Source organism: Pleurodeles waltl, chromosome 10 (assembly GCF_031143425.1).
Source record: "Pleurodeles waltl isolate 20211129_DDA chromosome 10, aPleWal1.hap1.20221129, whole genome shotgun sequence".
In the NCBI taxonomy this organism is placed as follows: Eukaryota; Metazoa; Chordata; class Amphibia; order Caudata; family Salamandridae; genus Pleurodeles; species Pleurodeles waltl.
In genome coordinates, this window is record NC_090449.1 from 576,701,433 (window position 1) to 576,718,841 (window position 17,409).

The window sequence follows — 17,409 nt, forward strand, 5'->3', positions numbered from 1 at the left end:
GCTGCCCAGGGGATTACGAGTCCCCGACCGCCAGCCTTTTTCTGGCGGTCTGAACCGCCAGGAAAAGGCTGGCGGTACAGGGCGTCGTGGGGCCCATGGGGTCCCCTGCACTGCCCATGCCACTGGCATGGGCAGTGCAGGGGCCCCCTGACAGGGCCCCATGCAGCTTTTCACTGTCTGCTGTGCAGACAGTGAAAAGCGTGACGGGTGCAACTGCACCCGTCGCACGGCCGCAACACCGCCGGCTCCATTTGGAGCCGGCTCCCATGTTGCGGCCCACATCCCCGCTGGGCCGGGGGGGATGTCCAAATGGGCACGCGGGAGTGCGGCCGCATTGGTGGCTGCACAGCGGTTCCAGCTTGGCGGACGGCGGTAGCCACCCGCCAATGTTGTAATGAGGCCCTAATTCTTCTGATGGATACACCTACCTGTGGATTCCTGTCCTAAAGAATAGAGTCCCAAAGCAGTACTACCTCTGGAGGTGGGTGACCGAATGGTCAAACCAAGAAATCCTGCAGCACCGAGCGAGTAAAAAGGCCATCCCTCCTAACCTCAGAATCCAAACAATAATGTTTGACAAAAGTATGGAGGGATGCCCAAGTCGCCGCCCTGCAGATGTCAACCACAGGAACACCCCTAGCTAAAGCCGAAGAGGCAGCCTTAGCTCTGGTGGAATGAGCACTAAGCCCCACAGGTGGTTCTTTCTTCGCCAAGGAATAACAAAGCTTGATACAGAGAATGACCCACCTGGATAGCGTTCTCTTGTGGACTGCTCTACCTTTCCTCTTCCCCACGTATCCAACGAAGAGCTGATCATCCTGCCTGAACTCCTTCGTCCTGTCGACATAGAAGCTCAATGCTCTTCGTGGATCCAGTCGGTGGAGCCTCTCTTCCTCCTTGGATGGATGAGGCGGAGGGTAAAAGGAAGAGAGAGTAATAGACTGCCCCAAGTGAAAGGGTGTAACAACCTTCAGGAGGAAAGCCACCTTAGTCCTTAACACCACTTTGTCTCTAAGGAAGGAAAGGTATGGAGACTCTACGCTGAGAGCCTGAAGCTCACTGACCCTTCTGGCCAATGTTATGGCTACCAGGAATACAGTCTTGAGAACCAGCAAACGCAAAGCACAGGAATGCATTGGTTCAAATGGCAATCCCATTAGAAATGCTAATACTAAATTAAGGTCCCACTGATGCATAACAAATGGTGAGGGCGGAAACTTATTAGTGAGCCCCTTAACAAACCTCAAAACAATAGGAGACTTAAACAAGGAAGGTTGATCAGGGAGGCACAGAAAAGCAGACAGTGCAGATAAATAACCCTTAACTGTGGCAACTGCACAACCCTTCTGCGCCAGGGAAAGAGCAAATGACAATATGTCAGAAAAGTGAGCCTTTAAGGGATCAATTCTGTTCTCTCCACACCAACATACAAATTTAGCCCAACGACTTGCATAGATCAATTTGGTGGAGTGTCGCCTGGCCGATAAAATAACATCCACCACCTCCGGTGGGAGAGAAAAAGCACTCAGATTGCCTCGTTCAATCTACAGGCATGAAGGTGCAGGTTCTGGAGGTGGGGGTGTAGAATCTGCCCCTGCGACTGCGAGAGGAGGTCCACCCTGTAAGGGAGACGGAGCGGAGGGCACAGAGAGAGTTGGAGAAGGTCTGTGTACTACACCCTTCTTGGCCAATCCGGAGCTATCAAGATGACCTGGGCTCGGTCTTGGCGGATCTTCCTTAGAACTCGAGGAATCAGGGGTATGGGAGGAAACGCGTAAAGCAACTGACCCTTCCAGGACATCTGAAACGCGTCCCCCAAAGTTCCTTGCACCGGATACTGGAGGCTGCAAAATAACGGGCACTGCGCATTTTCCTGAGTAGCAAACAGATCTATCTGCGGATACCACCACATCTGGAAGATGTAAAGAACCAGATCTGGATGAAGACACCACTCGTGGTCGACCGAGCTGCGTTGACTGAGAACGTCCGCACGCACGTTCAGAGCTCCGGACAAATGATGTGCTAACAAGCAAATCTTGTGGTCCTGAAGCCAGGACCAGAGTCGAAGAGCTTCTCTGCAGAGAAGATACGACCCCACTCCTCCCTGCTTGTTTATATACCACATTGCAGTAGTGTTGTCCGTCAGAATCTGGACTGACTGACCACGAATGGAGGGGAGGAAGGCGTTGAGAGCCAGACGTACTGCCCGCAATTCCAACAGATTGATGTGAAATCTCTGTTCCACTGGAGACCAAAGGCCTTTGACCTCCAGGTCTCCCAGATGAGCTCCCCACCCTAGAGTGAAAGCATCCGTTACCACTGTGGCCACCGGTGGAGGCAGCGAGAACGGCCTTCCTTGCGACAGGTTGCCGACCGCTGCCCACCACTGAAGATCCACCGCAGTGTCTCTGGTGATCGTAATCGAATCTTCGAGATCCCCTTTGTGCTGAAACCACTGCCTGCGGACGCACCACTGAAGAGCCCTCATGTGCCAGCGTGCATAAGTGACCAGCAGTATGCAAGAAGCAAACAGACTGAGCAGACGAAGGACCTTGAGGACTGGAACTACCGCTCCATTTTGAAACATCGGAATCAACGCCTGAAAATCCTGAACCCGCTGGGGCGGAGGAAAGGCCCGATTCAATGTTGTGTCCAGTACTGCCCCTATAAACAGGAAGCTTTGAGAGGGCTCCAGGTGAGATTTGGGCACATTGATTGAAAAACCCAGGTCGTACAACAACTGAGTCGTCGACTGGCGATGACACCGCACGAGCTCTGGAGTCTTGGCTTTGATCAACCAATCGTCCAGATAGGGAAACACTGCTATCCCTCTTCTTCTGAGCTCTGCAGCTACCACCGCCATCACCTTTGTGAAAACTCGAGGTGCTGAAGTAAGACCAAATGGGAGGACCGCAAACTGATAATGGTGCGATCCCACCACAAACCGGAGATACTTCCTGTGCGATTTGAGGATCGGAATATGGAAATACGCGTCCTGCAAATCGACAGACACCATCCAATCTCCTTTGTTCAACGCCAAAAGAACCTGTGAAAGGGTCAGCATTTTGAACTTTTCCTGCCTGAGGAACCAATTCAAAATCCTCAAGTTCAGAATTGGTCGTAATCGACCATCCTTCTTGGGGATCAGGAAGTACCTTGAATATGACCCCTCTCCTGCTCGGGAACCAACTCTACTGCACCTTTTGCCAATAGGGATAACACCTCCTGTTGCAGTAACAGAAGATGGTATTCCGAACAGAAGGATGGGCGGGGAGGGAAGGTAGGAGGGAATTCCCAAAAGGGAAGAGCGTACCCCTACTTTACAATGTCGATGACCCAAGAGTCTGATGTTATAAACTCCCACATTGGAAGAAATTGGGCAAGTCTCCCCCCTACCGAAGACATGTGAACAGGGAGTGGTGGAGGACTAAGGCTGCTTTCCTTGCTGCACCCCTCCCGAGGAAGAGGAAGAGGCAGAGTGCTGCTGGGGGGCTCCTCTTGTTCGTACTCTGCCCCTGCCCCTGAAGGATCTGTAAGGCAGGGAGCTTACAGATTGTTGTGGTGACTGGAACCTGCCACGAAAGGAGGAGCCACGTCCAAAAACCCTAAACTTCCTATACGACCCAAAGGACGAGGAAGTAGCCACTTGAAGTCCTAACGACCTCGCTGTGGCCCTGCTCTCTTTGAACCGTTCAAGAGCAGAATCTGCCTTTGTCCCAAAGAGTTTTTCACCATCAAAAGGCAGATCCAGGAGAGTCGCCTGCACATCCGTAGAAAAGCCTGATGAGCGCAGCCAAGCCTGACGTCTCGATACTATGGATGTGCCCATAGCCCTCGCCACAGAGTCAGAAGTGTCTAACCCAGACTGGATCACCTGGGTCGCCGCCGCCTGAGCCTCCGCCAGCAATTGCAACACTTTCTGCGACAAGTTCGGTTGACCTTTTGCTTCCTCCATAAGGGCATGAATATAACGTCCCAAAATGCAGGTTGCATTGGTTGACTTCAAGGCCATACTACCTGATGAAAAGGCCTTCTTTGCAGCAAGGTCCATTTTCTTTGACTCCCTGTCCGCAGGGGTCCCGGGGAACGAGCCAGGAGAGGACCGGGAAGAACAGGAAGCCTGAACAACTAAGCTCTCCGGAGTTGGGTGCTTGGAGAGGAAGACAGGGTCACCTGGAGCTTCCCGATAGCGTTGTGCTACCTCCCTGTTGACAGCTGAAGAAGACACAGGTTTCTTCCAAATGTCTTTGATGGGGTCCAGGAGAGCCTCATTGAAAGGTAAGAGAGGCTCCGCCGCCACAGAAGCTGGACGCAGCACTTCTGTCAAAAGGTTCCTTTTCACCTCAGCAGCCGGAAGAGGAAGATCTAAAAAGTCTGCAGCCTTCCTTATCACTGCATGAAAAGATGCAGCCTCCTCAGTATACTCCCCAGGGGAAGCCAAATCCCATTCAGTGGAAGTATCGATACCACTCGCAGTGTCCAGCCCTTGAAAATCACCCGAAGGCTCCAAGATTTCGCCTTCTTCCAGGTGTACCCTGCTATACTCTTCTTCCTCCAGAAGGCGCAAAGCCAGACGTCTGGACCGGAGTCTAGACTCGAGACCCGGCGTCGATAAAGCGTCGGTCGACGCGGAAGATCTTCGCTGGCGCCGAGCCTCGGATCCATCCGACGCCGGACCCTCCTACTCCACAGGAACCTTGACTGTGGACTGGATCCGAGGCGAATCCACCGGCGCCGTAGCAGGTGTCACAGGCCTCCTGGGTGATGTCAAGGGCATCGGCGCCGCTTCAGCTCCAGAAGACAAAAATGGCATGAAGGTTGTCGGCTTATAAGAAACCGGAACACCCAAATTAAATGCCAAAGGGCCCGACGGACCTGCATGTCCTCCACCAGGCGCCATGGTGGAAAAAATGTTGAACATGGCATTCAAAAATGCCGCAGGATCCGTACCCGGCGCCGGGATAGCCGGATATTGTTGCTGTGCCGGCGCCGGCATAGAAGTCGATGATGGGCCAGGCAACTCCTGCTCAGGAGAACCCGCCGGCCTCTGAAGAGGCTCTACCTCAAATACCAACCCAGGTTAAGTCGGAGTTGCAGGAGGTGGAGGAGAGACGGTCGGGCTAATCTCCCACGTCGGAGGGCGCCGAGCTGATGGAGATGCTCATCTGGACCTGGACCGGCCTCTACTCGATCGGCACCGGGAGTCGTGACGGCGCCGAGAGTCCTTAAGTGCCTTAGGGTTCATGCGCTGGCAGGAACCGCATGACTCGACCTCATGGTCGGAACTAAGGCACCAGATACAATTCTCATGGGGGTCAGTAACCGACATTCAACCCCCGCACGGGTTACAAGGCTTAAAACCAGATTTTCTTGGTTGCGACATTGTACCACAGATACACAACTGTAGCTCCCTGTTAGCCTCGAAGAAAAACCCGTTACTCGGAGGCACGGAAAAAAGGGAACTGACGTCTGCACGTCGATGAGGGCTTCTTATTGCCTGGATGACGTCATACGGCGTCGCATGGAGTCGGGCCATTGTGACGTCATCGTCGACGTGCAGAGCTAGAAGAAATTTCCGTTGAGGCTGGCGCGAGGGGAGAATTCTTTAGGTGAGGAATCCACAGGTAGGTGTATCCATCAGAACACGTCCATTAGTCTGTGGTGAGCTAAAATGGAACAGGTCAGTGTAGCCTATTCTGCCTTTGGAGAATAGTGGATCCGTTTGATTGTTTTTAAAGTCCTTGGAGAGGCATTTCTTGTACATGATTTACATAAATTGGCACTCTGAGTGTACTGGATTGTGGGGGTTTTAAATTAAGAATCTCCTTTGTATACTACTCATGCTAGGTATGTACCTAGTAATAACCCCAATTAAAAAGAACAAGTAAAGGGTCAAGATATTAATATTAAAGTGCAAATAGCAATACAATAAAAGTAAGGCAGTATTAATATTCTGATGCTATAATAAGAAAACAATAAAAAAAAAAAAAAAATACAAATTAATTCAAATAATATTATTGGAATAAAAGAGATGAATTGTATATTAAATAGATTCATATATTTAGACTACTTCTAAAAAGTACTACTTACTTAAGAATAATATATTATGTAAATGCATTATAATCTATAAAATGTGCATTCTAAAGACAAATCTTCTTTTGGTACTCCTTACTTTGCATTGTGCTTGGATAATCAAAATGTTTGGTTCGATGGCATCTGTCGCTGTAGATACGCATGTTTTGCATAGCTCGCCATCTGGTGTTGGGCCGGAGTGTTACAAGTTGTTTTTCTTCGAAGAAGTCTTTCGAGTCACGGGACCGAGTGACTCCTCCTTTTGTCTCCATTGTGCATGGGCGTCGACTCCATCTTCGATTGTTTTTTTTCCGCCATCGGGTTCGGACGTGTTCCTGTCGCTCCGAGTTTCGGAACGGAAAGATAGCTAATTTCTGAAGATTTTCGTCGGTATTGTTGCGTTCGGGATCGGCGTAGTTAGATTCAACACCGCGTCGAAAGATCGAAGAGCTCCGGTGCCCTTCGGGGTAGTTTTTCGATCCCCCGTCGGGGCCTGGTCGGCCCGACCGCGTGCAGAAGAACGCCGATGGAACGGACCCCGTTCCGCTTCTGTCCCAAATGCCACAATAAATACCCCTATACAGACCAACACTTGGTCTGTAACCTGTGCCTGTCACCTGAGCACAGTGAAGACACCTGCGAGGCCTGTCGTGCGTTCCGGTCCCCAAAAACACTCCGAGACCGTCGAGCCAGAAGACTTCAGATGGCGTCCGCGCCGACAGCCCACCGAGAGTTCGAGGAACAAGAAGAGGAAGGAACCTTTTCGATCCACGAATCGGACTCCGAAGGATTCGACGATACACAAACCGTGAGTAAGACGTCGAAAACCACTCAGAGGAAGATTTACAAGGCCCAGGGGACGCCACTGCCACCAGGCCATGGCTCGACCCATAAATTTGGTGACCGACCGTCGGCACCGAAAAAGGCCCAAACAGTGCCGAGATCGTCCGACTCCGGTCAAGACACCGGCACGCAGCCTTCTCGGGACCGAGAAAGTGCTGGAGACAAGCATCGACACCGAGATACCGGTGTCGACACGGGTCGACGCCGAGACAGCGGCACCGACGAAGATCGACGCCGAGAGGTTTCGGCCCCGAAAAAGAAAAAAGTCACCTCGGAGCCGAAAAAAGATGCAGACAGGGTTTCGGTGCCAAAACAGACTGCAACCGACCCAGTTTCAGGCTCTTATACAGAAGAGCAATCGCTAACCTCCCAAATGCGAAAGCATAGGTTTGAGGAAGAGCTACAATCAACTGATGTAGACCATACGCAAAAGCGTATTTTCATACAGGAGGGGACAGGAAAAATAAGCACCCTTCCCCCTATTAGAAGAAAGAGAAGATTGGAGTTCCAAACTGAACAAACACCACAAACAAAGGTGGTGAAAAAGGTTACTCCACCACCCTCTCCTCCACCTGTAATTAACGTCTCACCAGCACAAACTCCATCACATTCCCCAGCTCACACCACCATGAGCCAGGGTGACCAAGATCAGGACGCATGGGACTTATACGACGCCCCAGTGTCAGATAACAGCCCGGAGGCATACCCTACGAAGCCATCTCCACCAGAGGACAGCACTGCGTATTCTCAAGTGGTGGCTAGAGCAGCACAATTTCACAATGTAAGCCTCCACTCAGAACAGGTCGAGGATGACTTTTTATTCAACACCCTCTCCTCCACCCACAGCTCCTACCAAAGCCTGCCTATGCTCCCTGGTATGCTCCGGCACGCAAAAGAAATCTTTAAGGAGCCGGTCAAAAGTAGGGCAATCACACCAAGAGTGGAAAAAAAGTATAAGGCGCCTCCTACAGACCCGGTTTTCATCACTACACAGCTGCCACCAGACTCTGTCGTTGTAGGAGCAGCTAGGAAAAGGGCCAACTCCCACACATCTGGAGATGCACCACCCCCAGATAAAGAAAGCCGCAAGTTCGATGCAGCTGGTAAGAGAGTTGCAGCACAAGCTGCAAACCAGTGGCGCATCGCTAACTCTCAGGCACTACTTGCGCGCTATGACAGAGCCCATTGGGATGAGATGCAACATCTCATTGAACATCTGCCCAAGGACCTACAAAAGAGGGCAAAACAAGTGGTTGAGGAGGGACAGAACATTTCAAACAACCAAATACGCTCCTCCATGTACGCTGCAGATATAGCTGCACAGACAATTAATACATCTGTAACTATCAGAAGGCATGCATGGCTACGAACGTCTGGATTTAAACCAGAGATTCAGCAAGCAGTTCTCAATATGTCTTTTAACGAAAAAGAACTGTTCGGTCCAGAAGTGGACACAGCGATTGAGAAACTCAAAAAGGACACGGACACTGCTAAAGCCATGGGCGCACTCTACTCCCCGCAGAGCAGAGGGAATTACAGCACATTACGTAAAACACCCTTTAGAGGGGGGTTTCGGGGTCAGGGCACACAATCCAGCACCTCACAGGCAACACCGTCCAGTTACCAGGGACAGTACAGAGGAGGTTTTCGGGGACAATATAGAGGAGGGCAATTCCCTAGGAATAGGGGAAAATTTCAAAGCCCCAAAACCCCTACTACTAAGCAGTGACTCACATGTCACTCACCCCCTCCACACAACACCAGTGGGGTGAAGAATAGGTCATTATTACAAAGCATGGGAGGAAATCACTACAGACACTTGGGTTCTAGCAATTATCCAACATGGTTATTGCATAGAATTTCTACAATTCCCTCCAAACATACCACCAAAAGCACAAAATTTGACAAAACATCATTCCAATCTCCTGGAGATAAAAGTGCAGGCACTATTGCAGAAGAATGCAATCGAATTAGTACCAAACACACAAATAAACACAGGAGTTTACTCACTGTACTTTCTGATACCAAAGAAGGACAAAACGCTGAGACCAATCCTAGACCTCAGAATAGTAAACACATTCATCAAATCAGACCACTTTCACATGGTCACACTACAAGAAGTGTTACCATTGCTAAAACTACACGACTACATGACAACTTTAGACCTCAAAGACGCGTATTTCCATATACCAATACACCCATCGCACAGGAAATACCTAAGGTTTGTATTCAAAGGAATACATTACCAATTCAAGGTATTGCCTTTCGGATTAACAACCGCACCAAGAGTCTTTACCAAATGTCTAGCAGTAGTCGCTGCACACATCAGAAGGCAGCAAATACATGTGTTCCCATATCTAGACGACTGGCTAATCAAGGCCCATTCGTTAATAGAGTGCTCAAACCACACAAATCAGATCATACAAACCTTCTTCAAACTAGGGTTCACCGTCAACTTCACGAAATCCAACATTCTGCCGTGCAAGGTACAACAATACCTAGGAGCCATAATAGACTCAACAAAAGGAGTAGCCACTCCAAGTCCCCAAAGAATCCAAAATTTCAACAACATCATACAACGCATGTATCCAACACAAAAGATACAAGCAAAGATGATATTACAACTCCTAGGCATGATGTCTTCATGCATAGCCATTGTCCCAAACGCAAGACTGCACATGAGGCCCTTACAACAGTGCCTAGCATCACAGTGGTCACAAGCACAGGGTCATCTTCTAGATCTGGTGTTAATAGACTGCCAAACTTACCTCTCGCTTCTATGGTGGAACAACATAAATTTAAACAAAAGGCGGCCTTTCCAAGACCCAGTGCCACAATACGTAATAACAACAGATGCTTCCATGACAGGGTGGGGAGCACACCTCGATCAACACAGCATACAAGGACAATGGAACGTACATCAAACAAAACTGCATATAAATCACCTAGAACTTCTAGCAGTTTTTCAAGCACTAAAAGCTTTCCAACCAATAATAGTTCACAAATACATTCTCGTCAAAACAAACAACATGACAACAATGTATTATCTAAACAAACAAGGGGGGACACACTCCACGCAGTTAAGCCTGCTAGCACAAAAAAATTGGCGTTGGGCAATTCACAACCAAATTCGCCTAATAGCACAATTTATACCAGGGATTCAGAATCAACTCGCAGACAATCTCTCTCGAGATCACCAACAGGTCCACGAATGGGAAATTCACCCCCAAATTCTGAACACCTATTTCAAACTCTGGGGAACACCTCAAATAGACTTGTTTGCGACGAAGGAGAACGCAAAATGGCAAAACTTCGCATCCAGATACCCACACAAGCAGTCCCAAGGCAATGCCCTATGGATGAACTGGTCAGGGATATTTGCTTACGCTTTTCCTCCTCTCCCTCTCCTTCCTTATCTGGTAAACAAACTCAGTCAAAACAAACTCAAACTCATATTAATAGCACCAACTTGGGCAAGGCAACCCTGGTACACAACGCTGCTAGACCTATCAGTAGTACCCCACATCAAATTGCCCAACAGGCCAGATCTATTGACACAACACAACCAAAAGATCAGACACCCAGATCCAGCATCGCTGAATCTAGCAATTTGGCTCCTGAAATCCTAGAATTCGGGCACTTACAACTTACCCAAGAATGTATGGAAGTCATAAAGCAAGCCAGAAGGCCATCCACCAGGCACTGCTATGCAAGTAAATGGAAGAGGTTTGTTTGCTACTGCCATATTAATCAAATCCAACCATTACACACGACTCCAAAACATGTAGTGGGTTACTTGCTTCACTTACAAAAATCTAACCTGGCTTTCTCTTCCATTAAAATACACCTTGCAGCAATATCTGCATACCTGCAGACTACCTATTCAACTTCCCTATATAGGATACCAGTCATTAAAGCATTCATGGAGGGCCTTAAGAGAATTATACCACCAAGAACACAACCTGTTCCTTCATGGAACCTAAATGTTGTCCTAACTAGACTTATGGGTCCACCTTTTGAACCCATGCACTCCTGCGAAATACAGTTCCTAACCTGGAAGGTTGCATTTCTCATCGCCATTACTTCCCTAAGAAGAGTAAGCGAGATTCAGGCGTTTACAATACAAGAACCTTTTATACAACTACACAAGAATAAGGTCGTCCTAAGGACTAATCCAAAATTTTTACCAAAGGTTATTTCACCGTTCCATCTAAATCAAACAGTGGAACTTCCAGTGTTCTTTCCACAGCCAGATACCGTAGCTGAGAGGGCACTACATACATTAGATGTCAAAAGGGCATTAATGTATTACATTGACAGAACAAAGAACATCAGAAAGACTAAACAACTATTTATTGCATTTCAAAAACCTCATGCAGGAAACCCAATATCAAAACAAGGTATAGCCAGATGGATAGTTAAATGCATCCAAATCTGCTACCTTAAAGCTAAACGACAGCTGCCCATTACACCAAGGGCACACTCAACCAGAAAGAAAGGTGCTACCATGGCCTTTCTAGGAAACATCCCAATGCAAGAAATATGTAAGGCAGCCACATGGTCTACGCCTCACACATTCACCAAGCACTACTGTGTAGACGTGTTATCCGCACAACAAGCCACAGTAGGTCAAGCCGTATTAAGAACATTGTTTCAGACTACTTCCACTCCTACAGGCTGAGCCACCGCTTTTGGAAAGATAACTGCTTACTAGTCTATGCAAAACATGCGTATCTACAGCGACAGATGCCATCGAACTGAAAATGTCACTTACCCAGTGTACATCTGTTCGTGGCATCAGTCGCTGTAGATTCGCATGTGCCCACCCGCCTCCCCGGGAGCCTGTAGCAGTTCGGAAGTTACCTTCAACTATTTGTATATATATCATTTCAACCTTAAATAAGTACATACTTAGTCACTCCATTGCATGGGCACTATTACTACAATTCAACTCCTACCTCACCCTCTGCGGGGGAAAAACAATCGAAGATGGAGTCGACGCCCATGCACAATGGAGACAAAAGGAGGAGTCACTCGGTCCCGTGACTCGAAAGACTTCTTCGAAGAAAAACAACTTGTAACACTCCGGCCCAACACCAGATGGCGAGCTATGCAAAACATGCGAATCTACAGCGACTGATGCCACGAACAGATGTACACTGGGTAAGTGACATTTTCATTATGAGGATAGAGAGCGCTGTACCAAACATGAAGTTACTCAGGGAACTGAAGAGGGTGCACTGCTATCGGGAGCATCTGTGAATGGGAAGGTTACGACTTTGTATGGCAGAAAGAAGTTATCTTTTGCTGTTATATACATACCAGAAATCTGTTCAGGGGGGCCCTGAGCATATGTTATGCATTCTACCACATAACTAACTGTTGCACTTCTTGAAGTCAGATACCCTCTAAATGTGAGGCCTGGCATTTTGACATTTCGGACTTTTAATAGGAGCCATATCGATAACCAGACCTATGTTGATGCTAAGAGCGTGCATGAAGATTATGTGCCTAAGACAGGCAGGTACACGGAGTGTGTGTTGAGGCGTCATCTATATGAGATGCGTGTTTGGTGCGCTGACATTGAACAGAAGTGGAAGTGTGTATGTGTGTGTATTTAAAGAATTTATGGATGTCTTGTTTATATGTGAATTATTCATAGGAGCTAGGAGTACAGGGGGAGTACACCTTTACCACATATCAATATAAGCAATAGTAATGCCAGTCAACAAGTAAATAGCATGGGAATATACATGTATTTGTGTGGAAGCAAAGAACTGTAGAATAATTTTGGTGTAGGTTAAATAGGTCAAGTGTCAAGTGACAGTTACACTGTCAAGCCAGACTTAAAGATCCAAGTAGGTCAATGACTGCCCTCTTTTTACCTGTAATGCTGCCAGAGAACAACAACATAAATTAACTAGTTATCTAAGACAATTTAGAACATTCAAATGTTGAGAGCACCACAGAAAACAATGGAGTGGTCTGGGTTTCTAATGGTCAGTAGAAGCCCGGATTTCCGAAATTCCAATGTTGTCATTCACAGCAGTTGCTGTGAACAAAGGCCTCACAGAGACCAAGGGGATTTCAGTCTCCCTGGACTCTGTGAGGCCTTCTTTTTATTTATTAGAACATTCTGCCCTCTAGTAATGGACTGTTCTAATAAATGTTTGCATTCATCTTGGGCCTTTTACGCTGAAGCGGGCCTTTAATGGCCGGTATAGCCCGCTACAGTGGGCTATAAGTTTATATTAATAATATTTTAATATCGTGTGTGCCCTGAAAGTTCAGGCTTGAACAGCTGGATAAATAAACAAAACAAAAACATCTGTGTGGAGGGCAAACACCTTTTTGTGGCGGCACATAACTTCTGCCCACTCAAAACATGTATTCCTGGCTCCCAACATGTGGATGGAGCCAAAGCCCCTCTCTAATGATGCGTACATAATTGTCTGGTGGAAGCTGCACAGTCAACCCGGACCAAAAAAATGGTTTCATATGCTATATCTTCACTGGTGCTGTAATGGATGTCAATTGACAAAGTCAAAGTGCTGTTATTGCTAATGTCTGTTATTAAGCCACATGTCATGTCTTCATGGACAACACTGGCAATGTCATTTGTGATCTCATCTGCTATGTCATGTGTGAGGTAATGGGTATTGCACATAAGAATAATTAAGGTTGTGTTTGAATCCTAACTTAGTAATTTCTTTACTGTTTAAGTTTTGATATAGGGTACCTTAAAACTTCGTATTATTTTTTTCCCAGGCAATGTAGGGGGTCATTTTAAGCCTTCTCCTGGCAGTGTTCATTAGAGGAAAAGGTGTAAGTCAGAAAAAACATTCTTGGTAAAAACAACAGAGCTGTAGTAGTGAGGTGATTCGGTAATAAGGCAGAACTCCCAGTTATTGTGGGCAGTGTGCCCCAAAGTATTATATGCTGCCAGAGGAAACATCTGGTGACGACTAGCATAAGCTATTTTTCTGACTTTCCTGAGGTTTCCAAATATTACAAAACGTGCTTTTCTGGGTGTTAATCCTAACCCATCATTTTGTTGGGCAGTTAAAATGACCTTCCCTTCATGCCCCTACTTAGTTTTGAAGAAGGCGAAATGTAACTTAACGCTGTTTTTATTTTCCCTTCCAAAGAGCCTGAACCATTTGTGGTGGAGCAACTTAAAAACGTCAGTTTAACTGAGGGAGAGGATGCAGTGTTTGAGTGCACCGTGTCCCACACCAAGGCCACCAACGTTCAGTGGTATCTGGCTGGTGTTCCACTGCAGCCCAATGAAATGAATGAGATGTCTGTGCACAGTGGGACAGTTCATACACTTACTCTTAGAAAAGTGGCACAGGAAGACTCGGGCGATGTCCAGTTTACAGTGGGGCAGAGTACTTCGGTGGCACGGCTTGAAGTGAGAGGTAATTTGCAATGATCAACGTCTGGCTGTTCAGTTATTTAGGTGTAGAATTATGACAACCTGCAGTTGCCTCTTTTTCTTATTTCTATATTTCTGATCCCAGGTTCAGTTTATTTCGACCATCTATCACATGTCAATTCCAAGTCTTTTTGGCTGTCTGTCGCTCTGTTCAGGATGTCTTCTAAGTTTCTCCCCCTTAATCCCTTAAAACAGATAACCTTTTGTCCCCTGGTGATAACCACCTCATCTCTCTCTCCCCCAACGAATTTTCTCCCTTATTAAATTACCCTCTTGTCTGCTAGTGTAGCATTCATTGCCTTTGACTTACCTTTAACATTTTCATGCCACGCATTCTAATCTTGTTGCTTTTAACCTCTGTGATATCTGATCTTTCTATTCTATTTCAGCTAGCAAATTATCCATTCAGGTTCCTTTTTTTTGCCTTCTGCGAATCTCTCGTCACTCTTCTTTGGGCTTTCTCTGTGTGCGCTCCATTCAGCCCTCAGTCCCTCTAAAACATAACAGTTTTCCTCTTCCTGTGCCATTGCGTTCGTGATGACTTCCTACCTCTATTTGCCTTAAATTCCAATTTTGTTTTACGTGTGGCTAACAACAGCTTCAGCCGTTTGGAAGACCGCATGTATTCAATTCTTAATAAAAGTACAATAAGCACTACAGAACACGTGTGAGCTTCGGGTCAGGCACTAGCTTTCATGTGTTTTTCACGGCTTAACATTGCTTGGACGGCTTTCATCAAATCCATGGAATTCTGTGGATGATTACAATGTCCAACTTGAGTTCCTGTTAGGTTTTAGTGATGAAGAATTTAGTAATCCTTTTGTTGGCCCGGACCCAGAGACATGATAACATTGCTATTGCTGTTCAAGGCCTTTTTGTTTAGAACGTGCTTGTTTAAGTTTCGTTTGCTTTACTTTGCTGTCATGATAAAATGTCGAATTTACAGCTTTTTTATTGGCAAATTAAAGAACTGTACAAACACAGACAGGCTTTCGTAGAGATGAAAAAACGTTCTTTCGTATAAAGTCCTTACTATGGAATATTTTGCTCTATATGGCTTTTAACTTCAATATATTCAACTCTCGCTTTATCATCTCCCCCCCTTTTATATTACTTGTCTTTGAGGCTACAACTGGACTCAGCTTTAGCAGTCTGTTGCAGGCCTTACTGTAAGCTTCCATTTTGTTGTAACCTAAAACAGCTTTATTATGATATTTTAATTCTAGGAAAGCTGTGAATAACACACTCAAATTCGCCCAACTATTACCAAACATTTCCCCTAATAAAAACGCAGACCTATTGGCGTGCCTAATTCTGGTTTTAAGAGTAATTACAAAGAATATATGCAATAGTAAGTGTAGATTTTTGTGATAAACTATAATTTTCTACAAAGTAAGTGAAAAAATAAGGCACAAAAATACCTAGACAGTAAGTTCCAAGACGTTCTGCTACTTAAAATTCTCTGTGCCATTTTTCTATTCATCTTCTTGCAAGTCCATTTAGCCTCCTACTCTCTATTCACCCCTCAAGTTGTATTTTGTCTTCACCTACCCAATGTGTTCCCTAATGCTTCAGAGTTTTTCACTTTCCGTGTTTCCAAACCTTTCAAAATCTCCTGAAACATCTCAATTTATTCAAAGCCTGTGCTCCTTCCTTTCTCCTCATGATGTCTACTTTATAACTTGCTTCCACAGTTGTTTCTGATCTACTGTGTGTTTTTAATTATTTCTGCGCATCTCTTAGGTGAATAGCCTTTGTAAATGTGATAATGAAATAAATGTACAGGTTCTTTAGAATGCCCTACTGTCTATAAAACTGAGGTAATTTGCAGAAGTGTGTTTTGGGCTGTGTATGGCATATATTAGTGGTGGTGTTTGCAGAGCTTTAGGCTACGAATTCAAAAAGCTGTCACTAACTGAGTCCTTCATGTATATAAATGTTGGTTGTTTTCCTGCCCCGTCTGCATTTGCCATTGACAAAGACGATGTATGGGAACTGTGGTGCTGGGTTTGACTTGAGTCAGAGAGAGCTGTCAAGCTGGATCACTTCTGTCCATTTCTTAACTATTGCTGCCCTGTTCACCAAGCCCCACGTAAGCACCTATCCTTTGTACTCTGAGCGCAGGGTCTGCCACTTTATTGACTGCTTGGGGGCTCAAGGTAGAACCAAAGAGTAGAAAGGAATGCCGCTCATGCATGATATATTACTATGAAGTCTCATCCTCCTAGGGCACCAGTGTCCAGGAGGAGATCATTTGGTAAATCCATAATGGGTTTTGACTATCAAGTCAAGTGGGAGGAATCACATCACGTGTGTGAATGTGTCTACCTGCTCGTATGTCTGCCATCCTATGTGTTTGTGTGTTTTGTTTGTGCATCTGCATGCATCCTTGCATAAGGTTCTAAAATAGGCACATCAGAAATTGTAGGATGAAAAATAGCCTAAGATGGTAGTAAATGAGCGTGGCAAGACATATGCCATGAGGATGTGCAAACATTTGTGACATTTGTTAGTAGCATATAATACATCAGGCTGGGCATGGGTAGACCATGGCCAGCCTAGTAGTTCCCGTGGTATGGTAAGCTGTACTTGGGCATGTGAAGTTGTTGCTGGCATATGATTGTAGCACAGAGGTACATGATAAAGTACATGAGCATCTGGTGCACAACATGGACATGAGAGGCACCCTGAAGATATGTTGCTAATTCTTGTGCACAATTAGGTTACTGGACCTTATGAGGCAATACATTTAAATAAGCAACAGTGAATCGCATTACAACTGCACACTGGAAATCTGAGCTATTTGTGGCACATGATGGCAGTACCTGGTCACGTCAGGCTGCACAATGCCATTCAAGCTTGAATCCAGGCTTCTTTGACTGTTCTTGGCATATAAGGACTGGTTGTGTGTGGGTATATTATACTCTCCATCAGCATGTGAGATCTAAACATGACTTATGAAGTAGTTCCTAGCAATAGTAAACTAGAATGTGGGACAGGATCTGCCCAAGGAAGCATTCCTAAACAGGACTTTTTGGAAAAAAAGGACTATCTGG

The 17,409-nt window shown here is 46.3% G+C and overlaps 1 protein-coding gene across 2 annotated transcripts in view; it reads left to right on the forward strand.

The window, feature by feature from the left end:
* Positions 1 to 17,409, forward strand: part of OBSCN (obscurin, cytoskeletal calmodulin and titin-interacting RhoGEF) — a 1,961,032-nt gene that overhangs the window by 712,694 nt on the left and 1,230,929 nt on the right. For both annotated transcript variants that reach the window (XM_069211034.1, XM_069211033.1), the window contains one exon: positions 14,064 to 14,336. In XM_069211034.1, the coding sequence (XP_069067135.1) occupies positions 14,064 to 14,336 (273 nt within the window). The remainder of the gene's footprint in view (positions 1 to 14,063; positions 14,337 to 17,409) is intronic.